We start from the raw sequence: 22,372 nt of genomic DNA on the forward strand, positions 1-22,372 counted from the left end.
TCAGAAAAAGCCACCTTTGAAAAGCATTTCAAAATTATCAGTGTAGATTCATTTCAATGAGTGTAAGCTGATTACTCTGCATCATACAGCTGTCGTTTTAATGGTGATCTAATGAAAGTTCATGTATTATCTTTTCGTGTGTTAATTGCATTATCATATTTACTTTTGTTTAGTACGATCACCATATCAGCTTACAGCACCTGAGTTCTTTTCGAATTGATCTGTGTATGTTATCAATTGGAATCAGACTAGTTAAGCAGAACTTGCTGTCCGGTTTTTAGGATAAATGCGAGTTTATTGTACGTAATTGCCTTCCTGCTTTGTTTCCTTGTAAAGTGCGATGACATTGGTTACACATCAAAGTTTTAAAAATAGCTTTAAAACTGTTTTGTTGCATTGAAATGTATTCATAGTGAAGAAAGTTATGTTTTAAAAATACTGTTTCATTCTAGATTACATCTTTTTCAAAAGATCAAATACATACATATACAAGGAAGTAAGGTTTCCAGCAGATATTTCTTTTTTGTTTAAAAAAATTTTTTTTAATGTTTATTTTTGAGAAACATAGAGCATGAGCAGCAGAGGGGGAGTTAGAGAGGGAGACACAGAACTCATAGTAGGCTACAGGCTCTGCGCTGTCAGAACAGAGCCTGACATGGGGCTCAAACCCATGAACTGTGAGATCATGACCTGAGCCAAAGTCAGATGTTTAACTGACTGAGCCCCTCAGGTGTCCCTCCAGCAGACATTTCTAAACTGTGATTTGTAGATGGGCTTATAGAAATGCTCTGAAATTAATATGCAGAATTTTATGTGTATGCATGTTTTTCTGTAAGTAAATTGGTAGCTTACAGCAGACTCTCAAGAGGTGGTGTGAGTCTATTTCTCCAGAAGTCTAAGAACCATTGGTGTAGAAGGAAAAATAAAAATATGTAGGTAACAATCATACCAAATAATTTGTACCTTCAACAAAGTCTTTGTGTGATTGAAGTTTTCCGGAGGTCGAGCTAGTAGTGGTGCTTCTCTTTCTGCCCCTTGTGGTGTGTTTATCTTCATTGTCCTGTGGAACTTCTGTGCTAAAAATGCTCGAGCTCCCCAAGGCCTGTACGTGGATCTGTAGAGAGCTGGCGTTAGGTCCCGTGGCATCAGCTCGCTTCTCAGTTTCCATGTTCTCATGGCTGTTGGTTTGATTTTGACTGGACATTTTGCCAGTAAGTGCTGGTGGTCATTCTCAGTCCTGAAGGGAGTGACAAATGCTTGGAAGGTTGGAAGGAAAATGTGTTGTTTCCTCTCCTTGATGTCCAGTGGAGGATAGAAGGGAACTTGTTTCCTTCAGGGATGGCTGATTTCTGGTGGGCCCGAGTTGACTGAGAGTTGGCAGACTTTAAAAAATCTTTTCAGCATGAATTGTGTCTCTGGTCAATTTTGTCTGTAATTATTCTATGATAGACTAATTGGCAGAGGCTGTGATAGTTTATTTTATAATTTTGTGATTATAAAGTCACAAAAATCTAACAAACACTTAAAAGTGTTTGTTAATCATTTTCCTCAGACTTTAAAGTGATTGTTAATAATCCTTTTTCTGGGGACACACTTTGTTGCAAACCTTAGCATTCTAGAAGGCACTTTTTTCCATTTTGGGGTGCTGAAATTAGAGGAGTTTTTAGGGTTCTGCTGTAAAACATTCTGTAAAATTCTCCCGTAAAAAAAAATTCTTGCATCAGGTTTTAATTTGGAGCTAAGTATTTGTGTAAAGAAACTCATGCCCTGTCAACTGAGGATCTCTGTCAGTACGTGAAGTGAAGTGCTGAGAATGACCACCAAACTTGGCTATCCTAAACCATAACTCCTTTACTATGAAGCATCTATTTAGGCAGTTAGCTCATTTTTCTAAATGGCCTTTATATTTATGTCAGTGTTATTTCGTAATGTCTTGGGGGTGTTTGTCCTGGAGCTGCCTTAGTGTCATGGCCACATTATAACCAGCTCCCTTTGAGGTCTTAGGTAGAGTGCCAGTCCCCTGTCTGATATGGAATGGTTCTGTGGAACAAAAATGGGGTGTGTGAAGTATATTGGAGAAAAACAAACCTTGACAAATTTGTGCGTTAAATTGTGTCAAGTTTATGCAAATACTATAGTCTGTCCCCTTGCTTCTTAGGATAAGTCAGTCTATCCTTTTTCAGATTCCATCTTTTTCTTCTCCTCCAAAATGTGGTTGAGTAATAATTACAAGCTTGTTTTAGGACAAACTGTTTCTAGAGGAAGTTTGTGAAGAAGTGGGTCTATGTATTTGCTATCATGAAAGAATAAGGTTGCTCTGGGAAACGGGCAAGGAAACAGCCACAGAGGCAGTGCACCTGAGCACGCAGCTTTGCAGTGTGGTAGGACTGTGCAGTGGTGATGTTCAAGCACAGTAATCCCCGGAGTCGTCCTGGGAGTACAGTGTGTGGCCACTGGAGAGCTAGTATTATACACCTTATATATCTCAGTGTCTGCCGTCAAGGAAGAGTCTTTAGAGGAGTAACCCAAACATTGTTTTCCTTGCTTTAACATGGGTTCATTATATAGCGTTACTAATGCGGTTTATATCCATAATGGCCTTTTCGGTTCACACCAACTCAGAGGTAGCAATCAGCACCAGAGGTATTCTCCTCAAATGCAAAATTCTGCTGCCTAAATGTTAAAATACAAACAAAAATCAAGAGTGTCCTTTCAATAGAGTTTTTTTTGGAAATTATTATTGGCAATTATTCCTCTCAGCTGCCATGCCAGTACACATTACATCATACCTGTCGTGTGGTACCACTCACTGGTTGGGATTTTATTGCTTAAAAGTAAACTATAACTTTATTTTTTAAGTGACCTCTGCATGCAGTGTGGGGCTTAAACTTACAACCCCGAGATCAGATCAGGAGTTGTACGCCCTACCCAGTGAGGCTGCCAGGTGCCCCAGTGAACTGTAATTTTAGAAGTATACCAGATAAAGAACCCCAAGCTCTGGCCGATTTATTTTAGACAGCTGGTGTCTCCCTGAGGCTTAGGTATATGTTAAAATTATTATTCAAAGGAATTTTTCTTCAGGAGGGGTTGACCCTTAAATGAAAAAATGTTTTCTGTTTTAATATCTAAGTAGTTACATTTCTCAATCAGTTTTTGTAAGTTGTGATTTTCGGTATATGTACATTTCTTCTATCTGGCTGTAGGTTGGGAGATAGTTTTGATTTCAGACATTTTTATAGTCTTCTTGCTGGACTCAGGCTAATACAACATTTTTTTTTTCCATGCTGGGATGGGGTGGTTATTTCCTTTAGATTTAGTTCTGTTTCACACACACTGGAGTCCCAATTATGTTCAAGATCTTCATTGTACTAATTAAACAGACTCAGACATTATTATTGTTATTATTAAATTACCATTTTACATTGAAAAATTACATTTTAAAATCCCTTATTCTGTTTTACATTGTGTAAACTCAGTGTCTCCATTTAGAGTTGTTTCCAGATGAAAACAGTATCTAAAGGTAAAGTGACCTACAGTCTCATGGCAGTTAATGATATGTAGAACTATAACTCAGGCCTTTTTTAAAAAAATATATTTTTATTTATTTTTGAGAGAGCGAGCGACAAGCATGTGCACGCGTTGGGGAGGAGCAGAGAGAGAGGGAGACAGAGGTTCCAAAGAGGGATCTGCGCTGACTGCAGAGCTCCCGATGCTGGGCTCCAACTCACGAACCACAAGATCATGAGCTGAGCCAAAGTCAGATGCTTAACCTACTGAGCCACTCAGGCTCCCTAAGAGTTTAGAACCTTAGCTTAATTTTTACTATAAAAGCTTTAATATACATTTATTTGATGTATGAAATTTAGAGTTTTCTAGCAATCACTAGGTAGTAGAGTCCTTTAAAGCTTTCCCTGTAGGTTAAATAACCAAGGATTGGCTGGCTGGAAGGTCTGGAGAGAAGATTATGATAAATCCCTCTGTTGGTTAGCATTAAGTATGACTTCTTTCTTCAAAGAAAACAACACAAAATGTCCAAGTTAGTTAACTTCTGTAAAGCAAAAACTATCCTTTAATACATGATGAATAAAAATGTCCCATAGAGAATAGTGCCAGAAAAATTCTTAGGTGAGGTCCATTTATTTAATAGATGAATTAATTCGGTGAAAAGAGATGGTGTTTTTGAGTCTTTCTGTTGAAAACAGCTCTGTGTATTAATTCCTTTAAGAGAGCGGGAACGGGAGAGACACAGGCACCGGGACAGCCGAAGATCACCATCTCTGGAAAGGTCCTACAAAAAAGAGTATAAGAGATCTGGAAGGTAAGCAAGGAGTTGACACTGAAAGAAGTCATAGGATTCTCTCCTTGAATTTAGGTTTTGTGCTTATGCAGGTATCACCAGGTCTTCAAAATAGCCTAAGAGTCTGTCCAAAATGCCCTATGAAAAGCTAAAACAGCCAGTAACTTAAAAACCTTTACTTTCAAGATGGATTGTTGGACAAGGAAAATTTTGATAAATTTCCAAAAATTAGAAATTATACAGGCTGCTTTTTCTGACCTCAGTTGCTGTAGAACTGTATATATGTTAATAATTCAAGGCTTGTTTTGGTTTTTTTTTTGAGAGAGAGGGAGAGGGTGAGCAGGGGAGGGGCAGAGACGGAGAGAATCCCAAGCAGGCTCTGTGCTATCAGCGCAGAGCCTGACACAGGACTTGAACCTATGAACTCCCGTGAGATCATGACCTGAGCTAAAATCAAGAGTTGGATGTTCAGCCAACTGAGTCACCCAGGCACTCCAGTAATTCAGAGCTTTAAAAAAAACCTTGGAAATTCACAATTATCCTCTCAAATTTACTTGTTTCAGGAAAAAAAGAGTAAAACTGCAGTCATACTTTATTTAGAAGAATGACATTGATGTTGTAAACCAAAACTTACAGGGTGTAACCAGTTCAATATCAAGAGGTAAAACTCATGGTCTTATGTAATGGTAATTAAAAACAGCACTCTGGAATCTGACAGGTTTGAGGTCAGTTATTCTCCCAACTTTGACATTGGGCAGAGTTCTCTAACCTTTTTTAGCCTCAGTGTCTTTGTCTAAAATAAAGAGCAGTTTTACTTGCCTTTTTGCAAAATAAGGAGTCAATGAGAGAATAGATGTAAAAACACTTAGAACTGGGTCCAAAGTTAGTGCCAAATGAATGGTAACTAAATATCTATATATAAGATTATATTAATATATATAAATATGTATATGTAATTATTGTCTGGTCACTTGGCTCTACAAATTGGTAGAGTATAAGAAAAGCAGAAAAGCATTTAAAGATAAAAGAAATTAGTAAAATAGGAAAAAGAGCTATAGCAATATAACAATATTTGAAAGTAAATGCAAGACTTTGAAAGGTCATATAACTTAAAAATGGCAAATCTAAAAAAGAAAAACATGCATTCGATTAGGCATAAGAAAGAATGTATCATAAGCATGAAGGGGATTTAATAAGCATAATATGTTGGTAAAAGTACAGATACTGTATTTACAAAATTTAAAAACTTGGATGTGATGAGATGATATCTATGAAAACAAAAATTATAAACTTCACATAAGAAACAAAGTTTTAATAGGCCAATAGCTATGGAAAAAATGGAAACAGTTGGATTTGTACCACTTCCAAAAATGTTTTAAATTGTTCTAGAACAGTGATGAAGATGGAAGGGTAAACAGATGGCAAAACCTAACTCAGTGTAGAAAACTATAAAACAATCTCATGAATATGGATATGAAACTTTTCAGTAGCATGTTAAAATAACAGTTTATTCCGAGATTGCACGGATAAATAGGTTAGTATTAGGACATCTGTAATTAATTATTAGTGTCAAAATCTGCAGATTTATCTCTCTACGTGCCTATTAGGTATTTAAAATAGAACCAGAATCCTTTTATAAATAGAAAGTTTATTTCCCATTTGACTACCACATTTTCTCCCAATAATAGATTTTGGTGGCTGTGCTTATGGAATAGATTAAAATTGCCATAATCTGAAGAGGGAGGATTTATTTGTGTCCTCCTCCTATATGAAATGGCTGAACAGAAAATTGGAAAAAAAGAAAAAAAAGAAATAAGTAGAAACTTTGGTAAACTAGGTATATAAGCAGACTTTTTTAACATGGTAGAGAATATTATGATGAACACGTCTGATACCATTTCGGAAGAGTCATAGTTAGTGTTGAAGCCTTACAGGCCTTCCAATACAGGTTAGAAAAAGGATTGAGGCTCGATTGCCTATCGCTGTCACCTAACATTGTGCAACTGAATCAAGAAGCGAATGAAAAACAGTGCTTTCTCGTGTGTGCAGGATATTGTACTGGTGTGAGTGAAACAGTCATTCATAAGAGTCCCACTTTATAGGAATGAGAAAGTTAAGTGCCATGAGAAGTGCTTTTGATAGAGCAATTACACGTTACCCTGGGAACACAACAATGAAAACTCAGTCTTGGATAGTGAGAGATACTGACATCTTACCATTTTTATAGTTGATACTTTTAAGTGCGTATAGGGATGTATTAGGGGAGGGTATGATGGAGGGAGAGAAAAGAGCATGTGTGAAGGTTGCAGTGTGGACAAGTGGGTCAGAGAGGGTCAAGCCTGGAGCTTGGGAAGTCAGTTTAGACGGCTTTTGTAGTGATCTGTATAAGAAGTGATTGTGCCTAGGTTAGCTCAGTGACAGTGGTAATGGGGAACAGTAGAGGTAATGAGAGGTGTTTGTGAGATTGAGTCAGTAGGATAACTGATGGTGAGGAAAGAGGAATCAGCACCTGAAATCTGGTGGCCCCCATTGGGGGCGGAGGGTGCTAAGAAAAATGCAAGGTGAGTACAGTTTGGGCATGTGGAGTTTGAGAATCTGTGGACAACCAAATGTTATTGTGCAGTAGTTAATTGGGTACACAGGTGTAAAGCCCAGAATAGAGATCCCAGCTGAAAATAGTAAATGTCATAAGTTAGATGAGATTAACTAGAGTTTTTCCTAAGGGTAGGAAAAAAAGCCAGGCACTGTGTTGGTAGATATTACTGAGGACCCATTTCAGGTTGGTGATTTTTAATGTAGAGTGCTGGAAAGAAACATCTTCAGTCTAGTGGCTTCTTCTTCTATGCCCAGTAGCTTGTGGGGAGGGCAGAAACTTGGATTCTGTGAGTTCCAACTAGTGCAGTGGAGAAGAAAATTAAAATCATAGATGTACATACTTTAAAGGAAAAGTTATCATAGCCTGTAGTATAGCTTATTATTAGGAAACAATTTGGATTTTGAAGTTTGGAGTGCCTGAGACACTTACCTAAAAAAGATGTTTTGTCCCTGGTTTGTAATTACCCTCTCAAAATGTTTAAAAAAAAAATATTAATTGATATACACAACAGGTAACCCTGACCATCCGTCATTCAAGACACCTGCCTTAGAGGAATGGAGTGAAGTTGTTTTTGCCCGTGTTTCTTGACAATAATATAAACATTTCATGGGCTTTTAGTATAGGTCAAAATGTCTGTATCAAACAACCATATCAGCATTTAACTACCACTTTAATAGCTTTGGATTATTGGGTAAGTGATGAAGTTTCTAATTCTGTTTCTTCTGTAGGAGAGGTTCATTTCTGCCTTATAGGATTCTTCTAAGGATTAAATGTGAGTGTCAGTAAAGTGCTTAGCAGAGCGTCAGGCTTGCAGTCAGCGCTAAAATAAACATACAAACAAAACAAGCCATACGAGTGGGAGCTAAGAGATGCCATTATTAGCTAATGGTATTAGCAGGAAAATTCAAGAGGATCAGCTAAGAAACAGAATAATTCACTGAAGTTGACAGTTGACCAAAATTAATATCCTTCCTAAATACCAGAAACACCTACTAAGAACATGTAACGGGAAAAAACTATAGATTCACTACAGAAATTTTAATTAAAATAAAATATCTTAATAAACTTAAAAAATATAGATCAGTATGAAGAAAACCATCAATGTAGCTGATGACAAGATGATGTAAATAAATGGAGGGCATGTAATATTCCCATAGTTGCAGGAGAAGACAGTGGTGTAAAAATACCAGTTTTCTTCAAAATAATCTACAATATAATGTAGTATCAGCTGAACTATGGGTTTTAAAACTTTATAATGATTTAAAATAGAAATGAGAATAATGAAAAATAATGCAGGGATACTTGAGTGAAATTAAAATGTTCTATAACCATAATAATTAAAGCAATTTGATATGGGTATAAAATATTACAAATATCGAGCAATATTCAAGTGTTTATAAAAATTTACATCTGTCATAAAATTGTTTCAAATCAGAGGAGAAACTGATGTGGGGACAATTGACAAGACATATGGAGGAAAAAACTGAAGTTAGATTTATGCCTTGTATCTTGGAGAGGTGGAATAAAAAAATTTAATGTTAAAAAGTAACTGAAGAAAATAGAAAATATTTAACTTTGGGACGAGAAAGGATTCCAAACTTAACAGTAAGGCAGGCAGCATAAACAAAAGATCTCTAGATTTGGCCCTATGAGTTATATGTAGCAATAGAATTAAAAGGAAAACAAAAAACTGAAAAGGGTTGCTTTACATTTGACAGAAGGGCAATTATCATTTTTTTTTAATGTTCATCTATTTTTGAGAGAGAGAGAGCATGCAGGGGAGTGGCAGAGAGAGAGAAAGAGAGAGAGAGAGAGAGACTGAGGATTTGAAGCTGGCTCTGTGCTGACAGCACTGAGCCCGATGTGGGTCTCGAACTCCTGAACCATGAGACCATGACCTGAGCCAAAGTTAGACACTCATCTGACTGAGCCACCCAGGCATCCCAGAAGGGCAGCTATCTTAATAAAAAAATTTTTTCAATAAATAAAAATGACTGTACTCCTAATTTTAACAATAGTGGCATAGCACATGACTGGGATATTCATAAGAAGTGAACATGAAACATTTCAGTAGTGCTAAAAAAAAAATTGCAACTTAAATAAGACACTTCTTTCATCAGAGTGGCAGAGATTAAAAACAGGATGTGTGGAAATGAGAACTCGTGTATGATTTTGATTGTAGTCTAAACCAGTACTACCTTTCTATGGAGAAGCCTTAAAAAAGTACACATTCTTTGTGAAATAATTTGACAGGTGTGCAGAGAATCCAAGTGTGTTCACAGAGGCATTGTTTATAATGGGAAAAAAAAGGTAACCTTAATGACTATGATCAGATTTGTTAAATTATGGCATACATGTATAAATTAATAATACATACCTATTAAAAGTGGTTCAGGAATGTATGCTTATTGAAGGGTATTCCTGATTTTCTTTTGGAAAGGGCAGGTTATAGATTTATTGTTATTGTTAAAATGTGTATATTTTCATGTATATATAGTCATATCTATATGTTTTAACACATTTGTGATATACGGTTATTTCTTAGTGGTTTTATGATTTTGTTTTATTTCACTTAATGCTTTATTACTTTTCTACAGTGGGAGTATATACATTTTACTTTACAGTAACTTCTGGTAACAAAATGATTGTAATATTTAAAAATTTTATCAATAAGTAACCAATATATATAATTTTTCTAATTACCCATCCTTTTTCTCCCCTCCCCCTCTGTGTATACATGCTTACATACTCACACTTTCCCTGTCATGAAGTTAGAAGTTAGTGAGTGGTAGAGTTGATGAGAATAGTTAGTTTGTGGCTTTGATCCAGAAGTAAGCTTTCTTGGATAAGAGTGACTTTGTTAGTGTTGCTGCAGAGGATGCCAACATAACACCAATACAACAGTTACTCTCCTTGGCTAGATTCTCAGGGTGTGTATGGTTGCATTTAAATTTTTGGATCTCAAGTTAAAATCTATCCTTTAGGTTTTTCCCTCTAAACATATCCATAGGATGGGAACTTGCACTTATCAAACCCTACAAATTCAAGGAGATCAAGTTGTTTTTATCCTTTTTCAGTGAGTTAATATCAGTATTTGCAGGGATCAGAATTAGAGTGGTGTTTCAGTAAGTAGTTACCCAAGTAAGAGTTTCCAGAGAGATGGTTAGGGATGATATAACTGACTCTCTTTTAGATTATGGTCCTCTGGCTAAATTTATGGCCAAGTTGAGACTGTGTTTTGTGAAGCCTTTTTTTTTGCCCTTGGCAAAGCAAACTGTGAGGGATTCAAAGCTAGTACTCATTGCTGAGATTGTCCATATGTGGAGATTTTCAAATATTTCTGAAATATCTTTCTCTTCCAGGAGTTATGGTTTGCCGGTTGTCCCTGAACCTGCTGGATGCACACCAGAATTACCTGGGGAGATTATTAAAAATACAGATTCTTGGGCCCCACCCCCGGAGACTGTGAATCAGTAAGTAGATCTGGGGTAGGGCCTGGGAATTTGTATTTTTAAACAACTAACTTCAGGTGATTCTGATGCCACCAGACTAGTGTTTGGGAATCACTGGTTTAACAAAAGTAAATATGGTGATTTGGTACGGCATTTTTATTTTAGATGAAAAATGAACTGAACAGCTGAAATAGAATAGTTTTACAACATAAGAACATTTTAGATAATTACCCTTCTTTGCCTCCTTTTAAAGTTGCTCCCCAAGTAGGGAGAAAAAGAGAGCTCGTTGGGAGGAAGAAAAAGACAGATGGAGTGACAGCCAGAGCTCTGGCAAAGAGAAGAATTATACCTCAATCAAGGAAAAAGAGCCAGAGGAGACACTGCCTGACAAAAATGAGGAAGAGGAAGAAGAACTTCTTAAGCCTGTGTGGATTCGATGCACCCACTCGGAAAATTACTACTCAAGTGACCCCATGGATCAGGTGGTAGGTCTGAGAAGCTATAGGCCAGGGTTTCTCAACGTTGGCCTCTTCGGCATTGAGAGTTGGGTAATTCTTTGCGGTGAGCGCCACCCTGGACGTTGTGAGATATTGAGCAGCATCTCTGGGTTCTGTGCACAGGATGCCAGTAGAGCCCCTCCCCCGTTGTGATCCCAAGGCTGTCTTCAGACATTGCCAAATGCCCTCCACCCCTCTCCCCAGTGGAGAATCACTGCTGTAGACCAAAGCTGTCTTCCACAACCAAAGACAAGAGTGCGGTAGATTAAAGTATCCCTTCATTCTGCATTTTTATAACACTGTTAGTCTTGATAATGGTGGTTTTCTAAGCTCTCACACATAACTGCTTTATGCGGTTTGTGGTTGTGTGTTTGTGTGTATATTTTCCCCCCAAAATGGGAAATAAGAAAGACTTTGAATTTGTCTCTTACAAGTCTGACCTTGACTGGGGATAACCATAGGAAGTTTCCCGTGTGTATTGGCTGGTCTTGTGGAATGGCAGGGATCGTCACCCTTCATGGGCTCTTGAGGAACTCTGTGTACATGCTGCCCAAGGGGAGGTTCCTGGGCTCCACGGCCCCTGTGGGGTCACATCTGCATTAGATTCCACGACTTCCTCCTTCGTGTGCTCATTTCTCTTTCCTTTTTTATCTTTTATCTCCATTTTATTTTTGGTCACTCTCTATTTAGTCTCTCTCTTTCTCCTGGTAGGTGTTAGGACTCCATCCCATTAATTTAGGCCTATTTGCCACAGGGTAGACACAGAGTAATGCTCATTGATTAGATGGATGAGTGAAGGGGTGATTGTCTAAAGGTCTGAGATGTGAGAGGTTGGAGATGTTAGATTTAGTGCATGGGGTTAGATACGAGAGCATTCTGTGTGGAATTTTTTGGAAATAGCTTTTTACTTGACTTGGGCTCTTATCTATAGAGAACTTAAAAGTAGACTCTTATCTTTGGATAAGAAGAATTTGAGAAATCTAATGGTGCTGTGATATTTTACTTCATAAATTAGAGCAGGGTTTTAAGTCATGGTTCATGTGATACAGGAAACGGAAAGCTCATATGCTGAGCGTTTTATGGTGCAACTTTACTCATGCTTCTCGTATCTTAATTCTCAAAACAATCCTGAAAAGAAGGTATCTGTCGGTTAAGCATGTAGCTGTAAATAATAATACTTGACCAATTATGACTTAAATTATGAGCCAGATTTCTTTTTCTCAACAAGTTGTCTGGAAGGAAGTGGTGGCTGGTGTCCATTTAGTATCCAACCCTCAGTGATGGCCAGGGGCCTAGGTTGCTACCTGCTGCTTTTGGAGCATCCACTGTGGGTTGCAGGGTGACTGCAGGCGTTCTGTCCAGACACAGGATGCAAGGGCTGTGTTGGGTGGGACCCAGAGCGCCCATGGATCTTTCCTTCATCCCTTCTCCAGAACTACATCATATGTCTTTCCCAGGGCTTCCTTTACCATCGGTGCCTTCATGGCTTACCATAGCACACGTTTGTTATCTCACAGCTCTGTAGGTCAGAAGTCAAACTTAGGTGTTGCTGGCTGAATCAGAGTGGCGGCAAGGCTGTGTTCCTCTCTGGAGAGACTGTTTTCTTGGCTCACTCAGGCTATAGGCAGAGCTCAGTTCTTGTGGCTATAGGATGGAGGTCCTTGCATCCCTGCTGGCGGATGAGGGCTGCTTTCAGCATCCTGAGGTCATGGGCATCCCTTGGCTCACAGGTCCCTTCCTTTATCTTCAAAACCAGTAGTACAGGTAGCATGTCTCTCATGCTTTGAGTGTCTCCTGCCTCTCCTTCCCTTGCACCTCTGATTCCACTGGGAAAGGTTCTCTGCTTTTAAGGGCTCATACTAGATTGGGCCCACCCAGATAATCCAGGATAGTATCTTCTCAAATTCTATAACCTGAGTCACATCTGCGAAGTTTTTTCTGCTACATCTTTGAGGGTCAGAGGGGGACTCTGGCTGAGCCCACTTTTCCTGAGACCAGGAATTCTCTACCACAAATCTGAAGGGAATCATGATTCTTTTAGCAAAGAAGAAAGGGAGAATGGCTGCCATGGATATTATTCTTAAAATAAAATAGCAAAGTTGAAGACACTGAGGTTCAAAGAGTAAACAGGCAGGTTTTTTTTCCCTTATATTTTTATGGGTGTATTAAAACTGGTGTAGAAGGAAGGCTAATAAACTATAAGCCCAACATTTGCCTTTGTGTTTTGTCATCTGGTGCACAGAGGTGGCAAGAATGTCAGCTGTCCTAGCATTCCCAGTGTCAGTAATGAGGTGAGGCTTTACAAAAGCAATTACCCTCTTTGGGGATAACTACAGATTTTATGATTTGGTTTAATTTGCTTTTTCTATCTGATACGTCTGGTCTTTACATTTTGGAAATTACCAAGTTGAAGAATATGGACATTTAAAGTGATTTCAGCCTGGGAAGAGAGAGTGAGGAAAAGTGGAGAGTTTCCTCTAGGAATGCATTATAGAATCCTGTATTTGTGGAGTGTGAGGTGTATGGGTGTGCGTGCACGAGTGTGCATGCGTGTGTGTGTGTGTGTGTGTGTGTCTGTGTTCCTATATTTTAAAGGATGTATTTGTAAGGGGTAGGGGATATGTAAGATTTTTTTTAAGAAAATTTTTTATTTGAGTGTAATTGACAATGTTACATTAATTTCAAGTGTTGAATCGTGTAGTGATTCAGCATCTTTATATGTTATGCTGTGTTCACAAGTGTCGTTACCATCTGTAACCATGCAGTGCCAATGTCACCATTGCAGTGTCACTGACTGTATTTCCTATGCTCTGCCTTTTACTCCTATGACTTCTTCATTCCATAAGGATATTTATTTTTGATCATTGGGTTGATGTGGAAGATCAGTGATTTGAGTGTCAGCCAGCATGAGTTCTTGGTGTGTGGGGGTGTCATGATTTATTTTGTCATATCAAAAGGGCATAGGTGAATAGTTTTTATACTTCTTAAGAATGTGGGCAAGTACATTTTCCTGAGGGTTGTGTCAGCCGTAAATGTTGTGTGTTATTCAGAACACCTTTGCCAGCATTGGCCATTTTGTTTTTAAATATTTGTTAAAATGAAGGAGATGGCCCTTTGCTGTTACAAATCCTTGATTATTTGTGAGGTCATATGTGTCTTTGGTGTGGCTATCACTAATGTAGTTTTTAATATTATCCTTTGTTTTTCAAAGGGAGACTCTACTGTGGTTGGAACAAGTAGGCTCCGTGACTTATACGACAAATTTGAGGAAGAGCTGGGAAGCAGACAAGAAAAGGCCAAAGCCGCTAGACCTCCGTGGGAGCCTCCCAAGACAAAGCTAGATGAGGATTTGGGTGAGTTAGAACTTGGAAGACCAAGATCCTGTGCTCTTGTTATTGCTTAAACCTTGGCTTTGGGGATGTGTTCTTGAGAGTCGTCTACTGAAATTTCCTCTTTTTCATTTTATTTCCCTTAACTAGGATAGCAAAATATGTAACAGTGGAAGTTTCTCTACTTTGATTTTATTTTTTCTTACATTTTTATTTGAGTATAATTGACAATGTACATTAGTTTCATGTGTACTACCTAGTGATTCAACATGCTTTAGTTCAGCAGGATACATAAGCGAGCTTAGCTGTAAGGCATGCTGTGTCCCTTGTAGGAATGTCCAGCCTTAGGATCAGAAAGGATTTCCGTAGTCCAGCCTCTCCACCAGAAGCAGAAGCCTCTAATGGGCTGTTCCCTGTTGCCCATGCCTCTAATGGGCAGGCTTTCACTCGTGGCTCTGTCCACTGCCAGGGAGCTCCTGCTTTGATGAGGAAATGCCAGCTATAGGCCAGCTCTGATTGAAGGTTTCTCTCAACTCAAATGGATAGTTTCCACAACTTTCTCATGTAGTGATCTACTTTTTCATGTGAATTCTGAGGTTCCAAGTAGATGCTGAGATCTTTGAGGATAGAAACTGCTTTTCACCACTTTGCAGCCTTAGCCCCTAACAGAAAGCCATTCATACGTGAGACATTCCCTGTGCCTTTTCTAGTTCTCTGACTTTCATCTGGTACCTTCATTATATCTCCCAGCTGAGGGGCAGTGTCCATGGTGGGTAAAAGCACCGACTGAACCACCTGTCCTCAAATTGAATCCCTGCTCCACCACTTGATACATGACCTTGGGCAAGTGATTTCATCTCTCCATGCCATACTTTACTAATCTGTAAAAGAAGGATGATTATAGCATCTATCTTATGCAGTACTCAAGAATCTGAGCATGTAGGGGTTGGGATTGATTACTGTGATGTACTATGTTAATCTCTTGTAGGAGTAACATAAGTTCTGGGTCTATGTTTTCATAAACAGACTTTTTAAAGTTTACTTATTTATTTTGAGAGAGAGAGAGAGTGTGTGTGAGCAGAGGAGGTGCAGAGAGAGAGAGAGAGAGTGAGAATCCCAGGCAGGCTCCGTACTGTCAGCCCAGAGCTCAAACTCACAAACTGTGAGATCATGACCTGAGGTGATATCAGAGTCACCGACCAAGCCACTCAGCTATCCCTAGGTCTATTTTTTTTTTTAATTATGGTAAAATACACAGAACACTAAATGTACCATTTAATCATTTTGTAAGTATACAATTCAGTAGTATTTTTGTATACAAAATATACAGATACAAAAGTAGTATACACTATTTGCATTGTGTACTGTCTCCAGAACTCATTTTGCTCAGCTGAAACTGTATGCATAACTCCCCAATCCCTCCTCCCACTGGCATCTGTCAACTACCATGCTACTTTGTATTTCTATGAATATGACTACTCTAGGTACCTCATAGAAGTAGACTCACATATTATTTGTCTTTTTGTGACTGGCTTATATCACTTAGCATAATTCTCAGTCTGTTTCTGTCCAGTCACTTCTAAGGACTAAAATCTTTATTGCTCCTATGGAGAGAAAATAATTTAAATAATTTAAAATCTTCAGTCTGGTATTCAGAACCTTCAGTCTGGCATTCAAGACACTTGAACCCCTTACCTCCTGGTATTTTTCTGTGGGGCCTTTGCTCCAGTGCCCATGCTCCTCCCTCCATGCTTTTGCCTGAGTGCCCCCTTTGCTTTCCTTTCCTCTTACCTGCTCATCAGCCGAACTCCGTCCCATCCGTATGCCTGGGTCACGTGCACCCCTTCCAGGAAATCTCAGTGACCTTCTGGGTCAGGGTAGACTTGCCCTTTTTTGAATTACTGCACCTATTTATTTACTTATTTTTTACTACTACACCTTTTTAACTGTGAGAGTCCGTACTGCTGCTGTAGTTTGCATTTTCCCTGGTATTGTTCACTAGGTCTTTCTCTATAAGTCTTATTTTCATTGCTTCCTTAACTAGATTGTGACTTAGTGGTATGGGCTGCATTATTTTCCTGGTATTGCCTAGCAGAGTGCTTGGTGTGGAATAGGCACCCAAACGTTTGCTGAAAGAATAAACAATTGTAAATTTCTTCATCTTCTCTGTTTTCCCCCCTGCCCTCTATTAGAGAGTTCCAGTGAATCCGAGTGTGAGTCTGATGAGGACAGCACCTGTTCTAGCAGCTCAGACTCTGAAGTTTTTGATGTCATTGCGGAAATCAAGCGTAAAAAGGCCCATCCTGACCGACTTCACGATGAACTTTGGTACAATGACCCAGGCCAGGTGCGCATGTTTTTATGCTGTGTTCTTGCTAGAAGGTTGCAAACCCACACATCACATTTACGACTCCAGGCTCAGAAGATGCATGTTGGCTGGTATGAAAACTGAGTTTTACTCTCAAGGTTATGTGTCATCCCTCAGAGCTTATTCCTTTTCAGCTTCAGAGCTCAGCACCAAAGCATAAGCACCAGAGCAGCTGTCTCTTGAATCATGTTTGACGATGTTTGTAAATTCCGTGTTAGGGAGCAGGATAATGGTGCTGCCTCATTAAAGTTGCAGTAAACGGAAAGAGACAAATGGTAGGCTGAGGGAGAGAGCACTTGTAGGTCTTTTTAAAAGCAATTCATCTGGAAGATATCTTGCAGCAGTATAGTAAACAATAAGTCCTGTAAGACTTCCTATTTCTTAGCTGGTAATAGTCATAATTTCTTGTAAGTTCTTTTCGTTGTTAAGCATTTTTGAGCTAATGATGTCATAGCTGGACATAATCATTTTTATTTTTACTTGATTTTTTATTATGAAGTAATACTTAATACCAAATAGTATCTTTATAAGAGATTTTATTTTAAAAATATACAATATCTGCAAAAGTAGTATCTTTGATGCACATTCAATTATTAAGCTTAATAAAAATATACACCTATAAAAAGATAATGTAAGATTTATACTTGGTGAATAAAGTACCATTCTATATTAATTTGAGTGCTTTTCTGGTTCTCGTTAGATGACCTCTATCTAAATGGTTTTTTTCTTGATACAGTGAGTATATTTGGAGTACCTGAACAGCAATGTATTTTGTGGTGCTTTTTGCTCTCTTGGAATTGAGCAGAAATGTTTAAAAATTATGAATGCATTTTGAAACCTTTCATTTGTTAACCATGTACATGATCTCTGTGAACAGCTTAACTGAGTTATAATTCACATACTATTCAGTTTACACACTTAAAAGTATACAGTTCATTTTGTGTGTGTATGTTCACAAGATTTAACAGCCATCATCACAATTTGATTCTAGAAAATTTTTGTTTCCCCGAAAAGAAATCCTGTGTTCATTAGTTGTCCCTCCCCTTTCCCCATATGTGGTCTTTTTAATGCACATAGTTCTCTCAGGAAGCCTGTCCCTTAGTTTATGTACGTTCTTATTTTTACTAAAAATTTACAGAGGCCTCCAATATAGATAGTCTCATCCTTCTGTTTACTGCTTGGTTTTGTATCCTGTCTACAGTTGAGCCTTGTAAAGTGCCGATCTGCACTGGGGCCAACACCCTGATAAAAGGCAGGAATTAGGATGTCTGTCTGCGTCCTTGGAAATAAGTGAGGACGAAGTGATTTTTCCATCGACCAGCATTAGAAGTGTGTTGTGGCTTTTGAGGGAGTCCCATCACATCACTGTTTGCCAACTGTTACTCTGAATAATATATATATATATTTTAATGTTTGTTTATTTTTGAGAGAGAGAGACAGAGCACAAGCTGGGGAGGGGCAGAGAGAGAGGAAGACACAGAATCTGAAGCAGGCTCCAGGCTCTGAGCTGTCAGCACAGAGCCTAACGTGGGGCTTGAGCCCACAGTCAGCGAAATCATGACCTGAGCCAAAGTCAGAAGATGAACTGACTGAGCCACTGAGGTGCCCTCGAATAATATCTTAATGTGATTTTTTTTTTTTTTTGGTAGCAATGCTATTCCTCTGCTGTGCTATCTGAAGGTTTAGATTTCCCAAAAGGATAAAGAAAGTTATAGTTTTTCATTTTAATACTTCTTTTCAAAGTTTTATTGAGACATTTTCATTGGATGTGAGCTATAAATCCCTAGAACTTAAAACATGTGTTATGTGTTATGTTTTACGTATACATACATATATATGTAAAACACATATATTTGATAATTAATACTGAGAAAGTGAGAGATGGACTCTCCATTCTCCAAACTGGTGCTCTGGTCTCTTGATTCAGTGTTACCATCTGTATTGAATAAACTAATGAAACTGGCTTTTAAAGCCCTTTATGATTTTGACCTCAGTTCTGCTTCTCTAGTCTTCTTGCTCACATAAATGGTCCATTCTCTTTAGATGGGTCTCATGTCCCTGAAGCATTACATAGGATTTCTTCCTTTATTTCTCATGCTGGTGCCTCGTGGAGAATAGACATCTTCTTCTGTCTTGTTCTGCCCTTCACAATTTTGTCTCTGAAGCCAGTGGTATCTCCACCTGGACTTTTTTCCTTTTTTTTTTTAATTCACTAAGTATATCATATGTCTGTTACTTCTCCTATATAGAATAAATATTCCTTGAATGCATGGACCCTGAGTTATTTGTCACCCTCCTTCCCCCCACAATGCTTAGCAGTCATCTTTCTGCCCAAGAGGCACTCAGGAATTATTCACTCATCTTATCATGTGGGTGTAGTTCATGGCAGTAAAACGAATTCAGGTGAAAAAACAGATGTTGACTCACCTGATTAGCACTGAGCTAATGCTGCGCTGCTTCTAGTAGCATTTTTTTCTTCCCTCTGCTTTAGCTACCTTTGGTTTCTCTTTTGGAAACCTTAAATCTGGAGGTCACCTTCAAAGCATTCTGTGTGTTCCTTCAGGGTATAAAGTATGCTTTTCTTTTGTGAAAGAGTCATTTTTCCTGAAATAAGAAATAGGAGAAACACACTGAAAAGTGGTAAGAGAAGATGGGGGCAAACAGTGCACTGACATTCATATTTTCTGCTTGGCTGCACAGATAACTTGGGAATCCAGCATTGTCATACAGTTTCCCTTTATCAGACAGTATAGACAGTTTGCAGCTTTATTGGTTTTGGAACATCCGTTTAATCTTCTAACCATGACAGCCTCTTCAGAGCTTCCGTACTCGTGACATTAAAACCCACACAGTTTCCGAGGCACCATTGTGCATGGTGTGTATTTTCCCCCCAATAAAAAAGAATTACATTCTGTTTCTGACAGATGAATGATGGGCCACTCTGCAAATGCAGCGCAAAAGCGAGACGCACAGGAATTAGGCACAGCATTTATCCTGGAGAAGAGGTAACTGATTTGGGTTATTATATTTGTAAGTGCTGAGAAGCCAGAAGCAGACAGATGCTGTTGCTGTTCTTTTCCCATAAATGAAATAATACCATCAAAATAGTCTTTTTATCTTCTCTTAATAGTCTCTGTTACTGATAATTGGAGAAGAAAAGTACTTGGCTTTTGGGGTGGGAGTAGGGAATGTTATCAAGGAAACTTAAAAAGTTTTGGGAGGTTCATTATTGAAAATAAGCAGAGTGTAGTTGCGGGGTTTTTGTTATTGTTATTATTATCAATATCTTAAAAACTGTGCATATGGTAATTCCTCTCATGTTTTATTATAAATGGTTATGAGTTACCTTGGAAAATGATCTTACTAAGGTGCTGTAAGACACCTGTTCTCTTACCTTTGGGGTATATAAGGGTCTGCTCTTGTCTCTGTTAGTCTGTTGTCCTCACTAACTGAGTGGTGCATGGACTGTTTTATCATGTACCTCATCTCCTGGTTCATTAAGGACACTCCAGATAAGTTGAACTGAATGAGTTGAATACTTTATATCACAGAGCTACGTGTAATTGCTCCCTTTCAATTATTTTCCTTCATTTCCCCCCTGTCATCTTACTCTGTTCATATTACTCTTATTAATTCCAGATCGTCACTTAATAATTCAGCACATCATATTTAAACATAGTATGTGTAAACTCTTAATTTCTATTTAAAACTTGTTTGAGACTATAATAATAATTAGAATAAAGACTGTGAGACAATGATGGATATTTTTAACCACTTCCTTGCTTTTACCTCATTTGACTTTGAGTATGGGCAGGTGTAGCCAGGAACTGTGGGACAGGATTTGCACCTTGTGAGTGTCCATACCTGTGCCTCAGGTGGGGCTCCCTGAAAGCAGGTGCTTCAGTAAAGTTTGTGGTATGAGATGTTTCAGAGGGTTTAGGCAGGAAAAGAGTGGAGGCAGGATTGAGCAAAGGGAGAAGTTGACCGGTGATGGGTCTTAAAAAGCCAGAATAATTGGAATTGTCTTACATCAGGCTGGCATACCTTCACATCCCCACTGCCCTCTGTCCCCAAAGCAGGCTGCCCCAGGAAGGGCATGATCTTGGCGGAGGGGCCTCTGTAGCAGAGGCGGACCTTGAAGGAGCTGGTAGCTGTAGGCTATCTACTCTCCTCATAGCAGGGCAGCAGGCCCTTCCTCGAAGGAAGATCAGGGTGGATGGCAGTGCTGGCTGAATACCGGGGGGGAGGCAAGCCCATGCTCAGAGTTATTCCTGTGAGAGCAAACTTCTGACCCTTTCAAGTTGGATGGAGTCTATGTAGTCAACTGTGTACCAAGTGGTAGGTTGGTCTCCTCAAGGAATGGTGCCATCTGAGGGGCCTATCATTGGTCATTGTAGATGGCCTGTTGGATGTTTGGCGTTGGCAGTCAGCTTAGCCAGCTTAGCCTTGGTAAGTCAGGTCCATGCTTTCGGGCTCATGTGAAGCCTCCATCTGTGCTACTGTGGCCACTTCATGTACCCTACTTTCTGGGTAGCTGACGACTGAAGATGGCTGACTCTGTCTGGCCGGGTCATGTTGTCAGTGACGTGGCTTAGTACCTCTTCTGTGGTGTGTGCTCTCTGATGTACACCTGCATGTGATACGGGGATTGTCACCCTCACTCCCACTTGTTCACTCACACGTCTACCCCAAGACCTTTTTTTTTTTTAAGTAATCTGTACACCCAGCACAAGGCTCGAACTCACAACCCCAAGGTCAAGAGTCTCATGCTGCACTGATTCAGCCAACGAGGCACCTCTACCCTAAGACCTTCTTATCCCTGATCTTCCAATCTTTCCTTCTAGGCCTCTGACCAGCTGCCATGGCCACTTGCTTCTGCCATGATTCCATATATATTCTAACCTCAGGCTACTTCTTTTTCCACACAAAGTGGATGACCAGGTACATTGCCTGAAACTCTGCTCACTGGGAAGACTTTCCCTCATCGCTGTCTTTCAGATTCCTCCCTGAATGAGGCTGCAGCGTGGTCCATCTTTGGCTTGCTCCCCCTCCCTGATGGACTCATCTGCAGACCAAGCTTGGGCTTTCCCCTCTGCTGTCATCCTTCTATCCTTAGTCATCGGCTGAGGGAGGGGCGTGGGGCAGCAGTGGTGGGCCGCCTGCTCGCACAGCTTGTTTGTCCCTGCTGCTCCTGTGCGAGCCTCATTCTGCACTCACAGCCTCCATCTCAGGATGGAATGTTGCCAGTCCCTTCCAAACTTCTGCCTGGGTGAGACTGACAGAACCCAGCTACTGATGGGCACTTCAGCCATCTTTCTGTCCCCTGACCATGCCTTCCGTATCCACCAGGGCCCAGTAGCACCCTGGGGGTTGTTTTTCAAAGGCATATAATTCTTTACTATAGATGGCGTGGCTTTGCTCCAGAACACCAGATACCAGCATTGTGATTCTCCCAGTTCGGCCACAGACTCCCCTCAGTGTCCTTTTGTGCCAACAACGTAGGATTTGCTGAGATTTGTACCCCCCTGCTCGCACTACAGCTTAGAACTGCTGAAGCCACGCTCAAAGCTGGCAGCTTTTGGTGCCACTCTGTGAATGGGCTGGAGCAATATCCCTACATGGGGATTATGCTGCCCCCTGAACCCAGAGAGGCCTGCCTTGTGTTACGCTTTCTTCTTCGTTGCAGGAGGTGGAAGATGCAATCATTTGTCTTTTACTTTGGACTGATGTCTTGGTACTGAGATCGCTGGCTCTTAAAAATGATGTGGCTGTAGTAGACCCCGGAGTCTTTGTAGGGTTCATCTCACCCTCCGGAGCATGCCTGCTTCGGTAA

General features: G+C 39.6%; 1 protein-coding gene and 1 non-coding gene across 2 annotated transcripts in view; both read left to right on the forward strand.

The window, feature by feature from the left end:
- DROSHA (drosha ribonuclease III) overlaps positions 1 to 22,372 on the forward strand; it is a 126,502-nt gene that overhangs the window by 4,318 nt on the left and 99,812 nt on the right. Inside the window, exons 5-10 of the mRNA XM_039256408.1 lie at positions 4,226 to 4,318; positions 10,256 to 10,366; positions 10,599 to 10,830; positions 14,054 to 14,195; positions 16,364 to 16,518; positions 19,464 to 19,544. Coding sequence (XP_039112339.1) covers positions 4,226 to 4,318; positions 10,256 to 10,366; positions 10,599 to 10,830; positions 14,054 to 14,195; positions 16,364 to 16,518; positions 19,464 to 19,544 — 814 coding nt within the window. The remainder of the gene's footprint in view (positions 1 to 4,225; positions 4,319 to 10,255; positions 10,367 to 10,598; positions 10,831 to 14,053; positions 14,196 to 16,363; positions 16,519 to 19,463; positions 19,545 to 22,372) is intronic.
- LOC120248183 lies at positions 5,949 to 6,088 on the forward strand. The gene has a single exon (XR_005532517.1). It is a non-coding gene; the product is annotated as a small nucleolar RNA SNORA29 (small nucleolar RNA).

The sequence above is a fragment of the Hyaena hyaena genome, unplaced genomic scaffold, assembly GCF_003009895.1.
Source record: "Hyaena hyaena isolate Hyena2069 unplaced genomic scaffold, ASM300989v1 scaffold_577, whole genome shotgun sequence".
Taxonomy (NCBI): Eukaryota; Metazoa; Chordata; class Mammalia; order Carnivora; family Hyaenidae; genus Hyaena; species Hyaena hyaena.